Genomic DNA, 13,541 nt, shown 5'->3' on the forward strand with positions numbered 1-13,541 from the left:
CGCTTCTTCAGATTTGGGGGGGGGGGTCTAAGTGAACCTTCAGGGGAGCCCCTTCAATAGAATGGACAACCAATGCAGCCGGAATACAGTGGTACCTCGGGTTACATACGCTTCAGGTTACAGACTCCGCTAACCCAGAAATAGTACCTCGGATTAAGAACTTTGCTTCAGGATGAGAACAGAAATCGTGCTCCGGCAGGGCAGCAGCAGCAGGAGGCCCCATTAGCTAAAGTGGTGCTTCAGGTTAAGAATAGTTTCAGGAGGTCCGGAACGAATTAAGTACTTAACCCGAGGTACCACTGTATTGGGATGCTGGTGATATACTGTATTATGATGTTGAAAAGCAGGCATCGTCCGGCCCTAAAAAAGATGCCAGACTCATTAGAAAAGGTACTTGATGATGCCGTCAATATTATTTTTAAAAAACACCTTGAACCTTTGAATTATAGGATTTTAATAAAATAAGAATGATAATAATATCAATTATATAACAGAAAGACATATTCCTTTGTAGGATTTACTAACCGCTTTAATAAGGACAGACAGAACTTAGCAGAAGACCAAGTGGTTCCTTCCGATATCTTGGAGGCTTCCTGAGAGCCGAGATGGATGAGCAAGACTCAGCCGGCCCTGAAGCAGGAAGGGGTCATGCCATCAACACTGGGAGCAGTGAGGGATTCTGGGAAAGGTCCGTGAAGAAGATCCTGGGTGAGGAGGACACCCTCCACTCTGATATGAAGAGCCAGCAGTTCAGGCAGTTCTGCTACCAGGAGGCCAAAGGACCCCGAGAAGTTTGCAGCCAACTCCATCATCTTTGCCATCAGTGGCTGAAGCCAGAAAGGCACACGAAAGCTGAGATGCTGGACCTGGTGATCTTGGAGCAGTTCCTGGCTGTCCTTCCGCCAGAGATGGAGAGCTGGGTGAGGGAATGTGGAGCGGAGACCAGTTCCCAGGCGGTGGCCCTGGCCGAAGGATTCCTCCTGAGTCAGGCAGAGGAGAGGAAGCAGGCAGAGAGAAAGCAGGTGAGAGAGACTGTCCTCTGGATATTCCCAAGGGGCTCTGAACAGAATGGAGAGTATCCTGAAATCCTCTACTAAGCTTTTGGATAGCATCCCCAAATGGTTTCCCCTTTGCCATTCCTTTTCTAATATTTCTCTCCATCCTCTGTTCTGAATCCTTGTTGCTCTTTCAGGGAAAGATTAGCTTTGCAGAAATGGGTCTGGATTCCTCTGAGGCAGAGAAGACTCCGTTGGTCAGGAGAGAGAGGCCGCTGGGTAAGGAGGAAGGACCTTTTTCTCCCTTTGGTTGCATTTTATGGATTTAGGAACTAATCTGTGGGTTCTTTTCATCTTTTGGGGGAAGACACTTGGGGCCAAGAGAAGTCCCTCTGCCTGGTTCTCTGTAGCTTTACTCCTCGCAGTGAGGGAACTGCCAGAAGGCCCTTGGAGCTGGACCTCAGTGTCCGGGCTGAACGATTGGTGTGGAGACGCTCCTTCAGGTCTACAGGGCCGAGGCTGTTTAGGGCTTCAAAGGTCAATACCAACATGTTGAATTGTGCTTGGAAACATACTAGGAGCCAGTGTAGGTCTTTCAGGACCAGTGTTATATGGTCCCAGCAGCTGCTCCCAGTCACCAGTCTGGTAGCCTCCTTCTGGCTTAGTTTCTGAGTCCCCTTCAAAGGTACCTGTGCATAGAGCGCATCATCTGTAGTTAGAGGTGCACTGCTTCACCTCGAAGAAAAGCATGTGCTAATGGCCTGCCACCTCCCTTTCTCTCACAGGTGACAGAATGATGCTGCCAAGACCTCTTCTTCCATCTTTGCATGGAGGCAGAGGAGAAACATCAGCTCTGGAACCAGATCAGGTAGGGAGAAGGACCATTGCAGGCAAAGAGGCTCCTGCTCTTGACTTCTGTCAAAATTCTCCTTAACAAAGGCAGTAAAGGCCACTCCAGAAGGTTTATGTGCAGAGAATGATTAACAACCACCTCACATTCCCTAGCCTTCTGAATGATGCTAGTATTATCTATCAGTAGCTTCAGTTTTATTTACCAATTTAACATTTAATACTAAGATAGGCTTCTCCACAGCTGACAAACCATAAAGAAGAGGGGCCAGAATTCACCTAATGAGTCCCATCAGTTGCACTATAGGGCTTTCCCCCTCCTTCCCCTCCCTGTGACCCCCTGCAACCCTGAAGTTGGCTGTAGGGCATGGCGAAGGTTTCCCCCTCCAGAACAGTAGACGGGGAGGGGAAAGGGGGGAATGTTCAGCAGAGAGAAGGATCTGAAGAATACCAGGTGGAGTTCCACCCATTTACACAAAGATGAATATCCATCAATAAAATACACAATAAAACAATTCCATTAAGAGGTTAAAACGTACATCCATAATTAAAATGTACAGCCATACAATCCCATTAAGACCATACGGCAACAAACAGACACAAAACAGCAGCACAATGTGTAGAAGATGATCTTTCTGCTGTCTGAGAGCAAGACTTTTCTCTTCTTCTTTTAGGGCGTAGTATGTTTTGAAGATATAGCTGTTCGTTTCGCAGACGAGGAGTGGGCGTTGCTGGATCCTGACCAGAGAGCTCTGCATAAAGAAGTCATGGAGGAGAATGGTGGGATCATGAACTCTCTCAGTAAGGCTCCCTGTTGGATCATATCTCTTTCGGAATTTAAGATCCCTTGGGAAGAATCTGGGAGAGGAGGAGACTTAGTCAGTTGTGGGAAGGCAGGGCCTTCAGTCCCCACAACTGGCTCATAGGGGCCAGACCCAGAGAGAAGTATTGCTGTGCTCACTAGACCTGACACTTCTGAGCAGCCTGTTGCGTCTCATAAAGAGTTAACTTCACTTTCTCGGTGTGATTTATTGCTGCCCCACTCCTGACATTCCGGTTCCATAAATATGTTCATTAATGGCTGTCAACAAAAGCAGTGAAGCCTGTTGTAAGGCCTTACTTTTAATTCAGTTCAGTTCTTCCCGTGTCCCAAGCATTAATTAGCAAAGTTCAATAACCGAGGGCTGCGTTTCTCCCTGAGGCTATGATCCGTTTCTTTCTTTGTTGCAGATGCTGATGAATCAGAGATTAAGAACCAGGGAGACCATGACCATGTCTACACCATGGAGAAGCAATGTAAATATTCTGAGTGTAGAGAGAACTTCAGTCAAAGCTCCCATTCCGCTTCCCTCCGAAGAAATCCATTGGTGAAGAAATCCTATCAATGCTTGGAATGTGCGAAGAGCTTCAGTCGGAAAGAGAGTCTCACTTCCCATCAAATAATTCATGCAGGGGAGAAACCATATCAGTGCTTGGAATGTGGGAAGAGCTTCAGTCGGAGGTCCAATCTCTCAGTCCATGAAAGAATTCATACACGAGAGAAACCATATCAATGCTTGGAATGTGGAAAGAGCTACAACCGGAAGGAAAGTCTCACTTCCCATCAAAGAATTCATACAGGAGAGAAACCGTATCAGTGCTTGGAATGTGGAAAGAGCTACACCCGGAAGTTCTATCTCATAGTCCACGAAAGAATTCATACAGGAGAGAAAACATATCAGTGCTTGAAATGTGGAAAGAGCTTCAACCGGAAGGAAAATCTCACTTCCCATCAAAGAATTCATACAGGAGAGAAACCCTATCAATGCTTGGAATGTGGACAGAGTTTCACCTGGAGGGAAGGTCTCACTTCCCATCAAAGGAATCATACAGGGGAGAAACCGTATCAGTGCTTGGAATGTGGAAAGAGCTACAACCGGAAGGAAAGTCTCATTTTCCATCAAAGAATTCATACAGGAGAGAAACCGTATCAGTGCTTGGAATGTGGAAAGAGGTTCACCCGGAAGTTCTATCTCATAGTCCACGAAAGAATTCATACAGGAGAGAAAACATATCAGTGCTTGAAATGTGGAAAGAGCTTCAACCGGAAGGAAAATCTCACTTCCCATCAAAGAATTCATACAGGAGAGAAACCCTATCAATGCTTGGAATGTGGACAGAGTTTCACCTGGAGGGAAGGTCTCACTTCCCATCAAAGGATTCATACAGGGGAGAAACCGTATCAGTGCTTGGAATGTGGAAAGAGCTTCAACCGGAAGGAAAGTCTCACTTCCCATCAAAGAATTCATACAGGAGAGAAACCGTATCAGTGCTTGGAATGTGGGAAGAGCTTCAGTCGGAGGTCCAATCTCACAGTCCATGAAAGAATTCATACAGGAGAGAAACCATATCAATGTTTGGAATGTGGACAGAGTTTCACCTGGAGGGAAGGTCTCACTTCCCATCAAAGGATTCATACAGGGGAGAAACCGTATCAGTGCTTGGAATGTGGAAAGAGCTTCAACTGGAAGGAAAGTCTCACTTCCCATCAAAGAATTCATACAGGAGAGAAACCGTATCAGTGCTTGGAATGTGGGAAGAGCTTCAGTCGGAGGTCCAATCTCACAGTCCATGAAAGAATTCATACAGGAGAGAAACCATATCAATGCTTGGAATGTGGACAGAGCTTCGGTCAGAAGACCAGTCTGATAGGCCATCAAAGATGTCACAGTGGGGAGAAACCAGACAATGGCTGTATATGAATACTTTTCAGGGACTTTGATTAATATGTTCCTCCTGGATCCTGAGTTCCACTTCTGAAGGCCTTCTGTCAGTTCCCTGATTGTGGGAAGTGAGGTTACATGGAACAAGGCAGGGGGCCTTTTTGATAGTGTCACCCACCTTGTGGAACTTCCCTCTTGTTAGATGTTAAGAAAATAAACAACTATCTGACTTTAAGATAAGGAAGTTTTTAATGTTTGTTAGTTTAACTGTGGTTTCATGAATTGTTAGAAATAATAAAAATAATGGTAATGGCATTATAGGTCAAAACTGGTACTTTGAATTGGGGTGTGGAAGCTAATTGGCAGCCAGTTCAGTTGGGCTAGGATTATTAATGCCCATCAAAATAGGTCGTAAACACTGTAATAAGTAGAGGTCCCTCTGCTCAGGACAGCCAGAACTGGGCAGAAGACAAAAGGGATTCCTTCCTTCCGATCTCTTGGAGGCTTCCTGAGAGCCCAGGGGGATGAGCCAGACTCCGCTGGCCCAGAAGCAGGAAGAGGCCATGCCATCCAAACTGGGAGCAGTGGGGGGTTGATTCCGGGCCGTGTCTAGCCCTCCTAGAAGGGAAGTGACCCCGCCAAATGTGATGGCAACCGAAGGGATTTCTCTGAGATGAATCTGCCTGTTTGCTCCTGCCTTTTGGTGCTTTTGGTCAAGGAAGGAATTTAGAACTGTGGTTGACTGAGTACAATTTTCGCACCAGCCTGATGGGATGTGTGTTTCTAACCCTGGGGTCCTCAAGAGCTGCTCTCCCTCCTACCCCAGGAAAGAGCCCCCATCACCTTGGAGTGGCCCCATGTGCCCAGGCCATTAGACCATTTCAGGTCTCGGGTGTCCAGCATTGCCCTGGCAACCTCGCCTTCAGTGAGGAAGAGCATCCCCAAATCCTCTTCCTGGGTCTCAGATAGCTTCCCGGAGAGCTGATTTACATTCTGCTGCTAAAACATCCTGCCATTTGTTCCACTTTCAGGCCAGGTAAGGAGAGATGCAATGTAGCGTAAGAGGGGGGAGATTCACAAATGCAAACCATGCCTAATGCATTCTAAAAGGTTAATGGCAGTTAAAGTGGAGCATTATTGAGACAGCAAAGTCTGCTTCCTTGCTTCCCTCTTGGCCACCAGGAAGGCTCCATGATGAACCCTCACCAGTCTTGCTTGCATTCGACCATAATTTTCCTCCCCTCCAGCAATCTCCCAGCTTGTTTCCTCGCCCTAACCAGGTCTAACTCTGCGCTGCAGAAGAAGCCTTTTCTTTTCTCGGTCCTCCATCTTCCTTATTTATTTATTGTGTGAGTCAGGTTTCCGTTTTCACTGTTTGTGTATTTTTATGTCTGTCTACATGCATCCAGTCCTCAGGGCACCCCCAGGGAGGAGGAACGGGGCCTTGAGGGCATGGGGCCAATGGAGCTCGTTCTTTCGGGGCTCACTTGTGGGGCGAAGGCTGTGCCGGTGGGGAGGCTGCCCCACTTGGCTCTGTCGGAGTGGGCGCCAATAATTCAAGCTACAGCCATCGTCTTCTGTTGTGAGGCTGAGTTCCAACGCTCCAATGTTCTTCAGTTAGAAGGAGAGTTTTCCTCACCATCCACCACTCCTTCATCCGACATGGTTTTCGCCAGACTTTGACACATGTACACCTGTTCAGACATGCAGCCTCTCAGGTGTCCAAATGATCTCCTGAGGCTGACCAGAAAGCCTTGCTGATAACTCTTGGAAGTCTCCCCACCCAAGGAATCCAAGTCCTGCCAGGAAGGGATGGGGGTGAAAGAGGCAGCCCCCCCCCCAGTGCTGAGAGTTATTGGGAGACCCTCTCCCCACCATCTGTAATTCCCCGAGGTCCCTGGCAAAAAGGACAGATTATTAAAGCGCGCTTGGAGGGTGTCTCCTAGCAGCTCTCCGCATCCTTCAGAAACTACAGATCCAAGGATTCTTAGGTAGGAGGAAGCCAATGCTCTCTAAAGGGGGTTGATCCTGCTTTGCAGATGCAGCACAGATGGGGACCTGGGACTGGGAGTGTGTGTTGTCTTTTTCCTTCCTTTTTGGAATTCTGGTTTATTGGGTTTTATAAACAAGGCTCACAGGAGGAATAAAGGATACAAATAAGTAGACCGAGTGTTCTCTTGTCATCTGCGCATCACAAAAGCCACACAATAAGTTCATGGGAATGTCTACAACACCTGGATCATTCTTAGTGTACGAGTTCTTGGTTCATGAATTGGTTTAATCAGAACCAGGAAAGGGGGAAAGGGGAGACAGCAGAGTCCACAGGTAAGAGTCCACCTTGCCTGGCCGAGCGCCGAGTCAGGAAGGGGTTCCCCCCCAAATCGCCCCCTGCTCCCCCTCTTGAAGGCCTGACCCCTTCCCCTCCAGGGCCAGCTGAGTCCGGCTCTCAGGAAGCCTCCAAGGGATGGCAAGGGAGCCCTTCTCTCCTCTGCCCCCCCTCCCGCAAAGGAACCCTCTCTGGGCGGGGCTCCTCCCGGATCCTCCCTTTCCTCTTTGCAAGGCTGGCAGGGAACTGAGCTGGATTCCTAGAGAGTAGAGGAAGGAAGGAAGGAGGGGGTGGGACCAGCCCTCCCCCCCCCCAGCAAGGCCCCTCCCCCTCCCCACGTCATTTCCTGCAAGCGGGGGAGGTTTCGCCTGCGAGGGGCGCCTCCCGGGATGCGGTGAGCCTCCTCTCTCCCCCCCCCCTTGGGAGAAAGGGGTCCCAGGGCTGCAGCGGGGGGGGGGTGCATGGAGGGGGGGGTCGGGGAGAGGAGGGTCCTGCCCCCCTCCTTCCTCTGCACAGCCCGGGAGGGGGCGAGCTGGCCCCGGTGGTCTCCCTCGGGATGCTGGGATGCAGGCAGGCAAAGGAGCCCCTTTCAGGTGAGGGAAAGAGGGGCAGAGATGGCAGCCAGCTCCCCTTCCCAGACCTCGGGGTCCTTGCCCCAGGAGGAGTTGGGGTCCTGGAAAGACCTGTCTCTGGGGTCAGAGGCCTGGGGGCCAGGGGGGGGGCTCGGTGGGGAGGGTATGCCCCAGCCCAGGAACTCCCACCAGGATGCCCTTTCTGGGGCCGCCCTGCTCCCCTCTGCCAGCCTCCCCACCCCGGAGGGTCTGAAGGGAAGGAGGAGGCGCTTCTTCAGATTTGGGGGGGGGGTCTAAGTGAACCTTCAGGGGAGCCCCTTCAATAGAATGGACAACCAATGCAGCCGGAATACAGTGGTACCTCGGGTTACATACGCTTCAGGTTACAGACTCCGCTAACCCAGAAATAGTACCTCGGGTTAAGAACTTTGCTTCAGGATGAGAACAGAAATCGTGCTCTGGCAGGGCAGCAGCAGCAGGAGGCAGCTAATGGGAGCTAAAGTGGTGCTTCAGGTTAAGAACAGTTTCAGGAGGTCCGGAACGAATTAAGTACTTAACCCAAGGTACCACTGTATTGGGATGCTGGTGATATACTGTATTATGATGTTGAAAACCAGGCATCGTCCAGCCCTAAAAAAGATGCCAGACTGATTAGAAAAGGTACTTGATGATGCCGTCAATATTATTTTTTAAAAAACACCTTGAACCTTTGAATTATAGGATTTTAATAAAATAAGAATGATAATAATATCAATTATATAACAGAAAGACTTATTCCTTTGTAGGATTTGCTAGCCGCTTTAATAAGGACAGACAGAACTTGACAGAAGAACAAGGGCTTTCTTCTGATCTCTTGGAGGCTTCTTGAGAGCCCAGATGGATGAGCCAGACTCAGCCGGCCCTGAAGCAGGAAGGGGTCATGCCATCAACACTGGGAGCAGTGAGGGATTCTGGGAAAGGTCCGTGAAGAAGATCCTGGGTGAGGAGGACACCCTCCACTCTGATATGAAGAGCCAGCAGTTCAGGCAGTTCTGCTACCAGGAGGCCAAAGGACCCCGAGAGGTTTGCAGCCAACTCCACCGTCTTTGCCATCAGTGGCTGAAGCCAGAAAGGCACACGAAAGCTGAGATGCTGGATCTTGTGATCTTGGAGCAGTTCCTGGCTGTCCTTCCGCCAGAGATGGAGAGCTGGGTGAGGGAATGTGGAGCGGAGACCAGTTCCCAGGCGGTGGCCCTGGCCGAAGGTTTCCTCCTGAGTCAGGCAGAGGAGAGGAAGCAGGCACAGAGAAAGCAGGTGAGAGAGACTGTCCTCTGGATATTCCCAAGGGGCTCTGAACAGAATGGAGAGTATCCTGAAATCCTCTACTAAGCTTTTGGATAGCATCCCCAAATGGTTTCCCCTTTGCCATTCCTTTTCTAATATTTCTCTCCATCCTCTGTTCTGAATCCTTGTTGCTCTTTCAGGGAAAGATTAGCTTTGCAGAAATGGGTCTGGATTCCTCTGAGGCAGAGAAGACTCCGTTGGTCAGGAGAGAGAGGCCGCTGGGTAAGGAGGAAGGACCTTTTTCTCCCTTTGGTTGCATTTTATGGATTTAGGAACTAATCTGTGGGTTCCTTTCACCTTTTGGAGGAAGACACTTTGGGCCAAGAGAAGTCCCTCTGCCTGGTTCTCTGTAGCTTTACTACTCGCAGTGAGGGAACTGTCAGAAGGCCCTTGGAGCTGGACCTCAGTGTCCAGGCTAAACGATTGGTGTGGAGACGCTCCTTCAGGTCTACAGGGCCGAGGCTGTTTAGGGCTTCAAAGGTCAATACCAACATGTTGAATTGTGCTTGGAAACATACTAGGAGCCAGTGTAGGTCTTTCAGGACCAGTGTTATATGGTCCCAGCAGCTGCTCCCAGTCACCAGTCTGGTAGCCTCCTTCTGGCTTAGTTTCTGAGTCCCCTTCAGAGGTACCCGCGCATAGAGCGCATCATCTGTAGTTAGAGGCACACTGCTTCACCTCGAAGAAAAGCATGTGCTAATGACCTGCCACTTTCGTTTGTCTCTCACAGGTGACAGAATGATGCTGCCAAGACCTCTTCTTCCATCTTTGCATGGAGGCAGAGAAGAAACATCAGCTCTGGAACCAGATCAGGTAGGGAGAAGGATCATTGCGGGCAAAGAGGCTCCTGCTCTTGACTTCTGTCAAAATTCTCCTTAACAAAGGCAGTAAAGGCCACTCCAGAAGGTTTATGTGCAGAGAATGATTAACAACCACCTCACGTTCACTAGCCTTCTGAATGATGCTAGTATTATCTATCAGTAGCTTCAGTTTTATTTACCAATTTAACATTTAATACTAAGATAGGCTTCTCAACAGCTGACAAAGCATAAAGAAGAGGGGCCAGAATTCACCTAACAAGTCCCATCAGTTGCACTATAGGGCTTTCCCCCTCCTTCCCCTCCCTGTGACCCCCTGCAACCCTGAAGTTGGCTGTAGGGCATGGCGAAGGTTTCCCCCTCCAGAACAGTAGACGGGGAGGGGAAAGGGGGGAATGTTCAGCAGAGAGAAGGATCTGAAGAATACCAGGTGGAGTTCCATCCATTTACACAAAGATGAATATCCATCAATAAAATACAAAAGAAAACAATTCCATTAAGATGTTAAAACGTACATCCATAATTAAAATGTACAGCCATACAATCCCATTAAAACCATACGGCAACAAACAGACACAAAACAACAAAACAATGTGTAGAAGATGATCTTTCTGCTGCCTGAGAGCAAGACTTTTATCTTCTTCTTTTAGGGCCTAGTATGCTTTGAAGATATAGCTGTTCGTTTTGCAGACGAGGAGTGGGCGTTGCTGGATCCTGACCAGAGAGCTCTGCATAAAGAAGTCATGGAGGAGAATGGTGGGATCATGAACTCTCTCAGTAAGGCTCCCTGTTGGATCATCTCTTTCGGAATTTAAGATCCCTTGGGAAGAATCTGGGAGAGGAGAAGACTTAGTCAGTTGTGGGAAGGCAGGGCCTTCAGTCCCCACAACTGGCTCATAGGGGCCAGACCCAGAGGGAAGTATTGCTGTGCTCAGTAGACCTGACACTTCTGTGCAGCCTGTTGCTTCTCATAAGGAGTTAACTTCACTTTCTCGGTGTGATTTATTGCTGCCCCACTCCTGACACTCACGTTCCCATACATATGTTCATTGATGCCTGTCAACAAAAGCAGTGAAGCCTGCTTTAAGGCCTTACTTTTAATTCCCTTCAGTTCTTCCCGTGTCCCAAGCATTAATTAGCAAAGATCAATAACTGAGCGCTGCGTTTCTCCCTGAGACTGTGATCCATTTCTTTCTTTCTTGCAGATGGTGATGAATCAGAGATTAAGAACCAGGGAGACCATGACCATGTCTACACCATGGAGAAGCAATGTAAATATTCTGAGTGTAGAGAGAAGATCCGTCAAAGCTCCCTCCGAAGAAATCCATTGGTGAAGAAATCCTATCAGTGCTTGGAATGTGTGAAGACCTTTACCCAGAAAAAGGATCTCACTTCCCATCAGAGAATTCATACAGGGGAGAAACCATATCAGTGCTTGGAATGTGGGAAGAGCTTCAATCGGAAGTTCAATCTCACAGCCCATAAAAGAATTCATACAGGAGAGAAACCATATCAGTGCTTGGAATGTGGACAGAGGTTCACCTGGAAGGAAGGTCTCACTTCCCATCAAAGGATTCATACAGGGGAGAAACCGTATCAGTGCTTGGAATGTGGAAAGAGCTTCAATCAGAAGTTCAATCTGACAGCCCATCAAAGGATTCATACAGGGGAGAAACCGTATCAGTGCTTGGAATGTGGAAAGAGCTTCTATCGGAAGGAAAGTCTCACTTCCCATCAAAGAATTCATACAGGAGAGAAACCGTATCAGTGCTTGTAATGTGGAAAGAGGTTCACCCAGAAGTTCTATCTCATAGTCCATGAAATAATTCATACAGGAGAGAAGCCATATCTATGCTTGGAATGTGGACAGAGCTTCGGTCAGAAGACCAGTCTCATAGTCCATCAAAGATGTCACAGTGGGGAGAAACCAGACAATGGCTGTATATGAAAAATTTTCAGAGACTTTGATTAATATCGTTCTGTTTCAGTGTATCTGAAGACGTGTGCATGCACACGAAAGCTTATACCAAGAACTAACTTAGTTGGTCTTTAAGGTGCTACAGGAATGAATTTTTTTATTTTGATTAATATGTTCAACGTGGACCCTGAGTTCCACTTCTGAAGGCCTTCTGCCAGTTCCCTGATTGTGGGAAGTGAGGTTACATGGAACAAGGCAGGGGGCCTTTTTGATAGTGTCACCCACCTTGTGGAACTTCCCTCTTGTTAGATGTTAAGAAAATAAATAACTATCTGACTTTAAGATAAGGAAGTTTTAATGTTTGTTAGTTTTACTGTGGTTTCATGAATCGTTAAAAATAATAACAATAATGGTAATGGCTTTATAGGTCAAAACCAGCACTTTGAATTGGGTGTGGAAGCTAATTGGCAGCCAGTTCAGTTGGGCCAGGATCATTAATGCCCGTCAAAATAGGTTGTAAACACTGTAATAAGTAGATGTCCCTCTGCTCAGGACAGCCAGAACTGGGCAGACGACAAAAGGGATTCCTTCCTTCTGATCTCTTGGAGGCTTCCTGAGAGCCCAGGTGGATGAGCCAGACTCACCTGGCCCAGAAGCAGGAAGGCAATGCCATCAAACTGGGAGCAGTGGGGGGTTGATTCTGGGCCGTGTCTAGCCCTCCTAGGAGGGAAGTGACCCTGCCAAATGTGATGGCAACCGAAGGGATTTCTGTGAGATGAATCTGCCTGTTTGCTCCTGCCTTTTGGTCAAAGAAGGTATGGTATTTAGAACTGTGGTTGACTGAGTACAATTTTCACACCAGGCTGAGGGGGGGGGGCTTCTAACCCTGGGGTCCTCAAGAGCTGCTCTCCCTCCTACCCCAGGAAAGAGCCCCCATCACCTTGGAGTGGCCCCATGTGCCCAGGCCATTAGACCATTTCAGGTCTCGGGTGTCCAGCATTGCCCTGGCAACCTCACCTTCAGTGAGGAAGAGCATCCCCAAATCCTCTTCCTGGGTCTCAGATAGCTTCCCGGAGAGCTGATTTACATTCTGCTGCTAAAACATCCTGCCATTTGTTCCACTTTCAGGCCAGGTAATGAGAGATGCAGTGTAGCGTAAGAGGGGGGAGATTCACAAATGCAAACCATGCCTAATACATTCTAAAAGGTTAATGGCAGTTAAAGTGGAGCATTATTGAGACAGCAAAGTCTGCTTCCTTGCTTCCCTCTTGGCCACCAGGAAGGCTCCATGATGAACCCTCACCAGTCCTGGTTTCGTTCGACCATAATTTTCCTCCCCTCCAGCCATCTCCCAGCTTGTTTCCTCGCCCTAACCAGGTCTAACTCTGCACTGCAGAAGAAGCCTTTTCTTTTCTCGGTCCTCCATCCTCCTTATTTATTTATTGCGTGAGTCAGGTTTCCGTTTTCACTGTTGGTGTATTTTTATGTCTGTCTACATGCAGCCAGTCCTCAGGGCACCCCCAGGGAGGAGGAACGGGGCCTTGAGGGCATGGGGCCAATGGAGCTCGTTCTGTCGGGGCTCACTTGTGGGGCGATGGCTGTGCCGGTGGGGAGGCTGCCCCACTTGGCTCTGTCGGAGTGGGCGCCAATAATTCAAGCTACAGCCATCGTCTTCTGTTGTGAGGCTGAGTTCCAACGCTCCAAAGTTCTTCAGTTAGAAGGAGAGTTTTCCTCACCATCCACCACTCCTTCATCCGACATGGTTTTCGCCAGACTTTGACACATGTACACCCGTTCAGACATGCAGCCTCTCAGGTGTCCAAATGATCTCCTGAGGCTGACCAGAAAGCCTTGCTGATAACTCTTGGAAGTCTCCCCACCCAAGGAATCCAAGTCCTGCCAGGAAGGGATGGGGGTGAAAGAGGCAGCCCCCCCCCCAGTGCTGAGAGTTATTGGGAGACCCTCTCCCCACCATCTGTAATTCCCCGAGGTCCCTGGCAAAAAGGACAGATTATTAAAGCGCGCTTGGAGGGTGTCT

At 48.7% G+C, this 13,541-nt stretch overlaps 2 protein-coding genes across 2 annotated transcripts in view; both read left to right on the forward strand.

The window, feature by feature from the left end:
• The first annotated feature begins 87 nt into the window (after nucleotides 1-87).
• Nucleotides 88-13,541, forward strand: part of LOC309515870 (uncharacterized protein) — a 36,182-nt gene continuing 22,728 nt past the window's right edge. Inside the window, exons 1-7 of the mRNA XM_082194083.1 lie at nucleotides 88-390; nucleotides 8,230-8,737; nucleotides 8,908-8,989; nucleotides 9,498-9,580; nucleotides 10,236-10,362; nucleotides 10,791-11,360; nucleotides 13,006-13,182. Of these exons, the coding sequence (XP_082050209.1) occupies nucleotides 8,321-8,737; nucleotides 8,908-8,989; nucleotides 9,498-9,580; nucleotides 10,236-10,362; nucleotides 10,791-11,360; nucleotides 13,006-13,182 (1,456 nt within the window). The 5' untranslated portion in view covers nucleotides 88-390; nucleotides 8,230-8,320. The remainder of the gene's footprint in view (nucleotides 391-8,229; nucleotides 8,738-8,907; nucleotides 8,990-9,497; nucleotides 9,581-10,235; nucleotides 10,363-10,790; nucleotides 11,361-13,005; nucleotides 13,183-13,541) is intronic.
• LOC309515869 (uncharacterized protein) lies at nucleotides 1,217-6,229 on the forward strand (the record flags this gene model as incomplete). The annotated part of the gene is made up of 5 exons (XM_082194082.1): nucleotides 1,217-1,274; nucleotides 1,781-1,863; nucleotides 2,559-2,645; nucleotides 3,075-3,564; nucleotides 5,956-6,229. The coding sequence occupies exons 3-5, from the start codon at nucleotides 2,612-2,614 to the stop codon at nucleotides 6,227-6,229; spliced, it is 798 nt and encodes a 265-aa protein (XP_082050208.1). The 5' UTR covers nucleotides 1,217-1,274; nucleotides 1,781-1,863; nucleotides 2,559-2,611.

The sequence above is a fragment of the Podarcis vaucheri genome (assembly GCF_965113315.1).
Source record: "Podarcis vaucheri genome assembly, chromosome: 12".
Classification (NCBI taxonomy): domain Eukaryota; kingdom Metazoa; phylum Chordata; class Lepidosauria; order Squamata; family Lacertidae; genus Podarcis; species Podarcis vaucheri.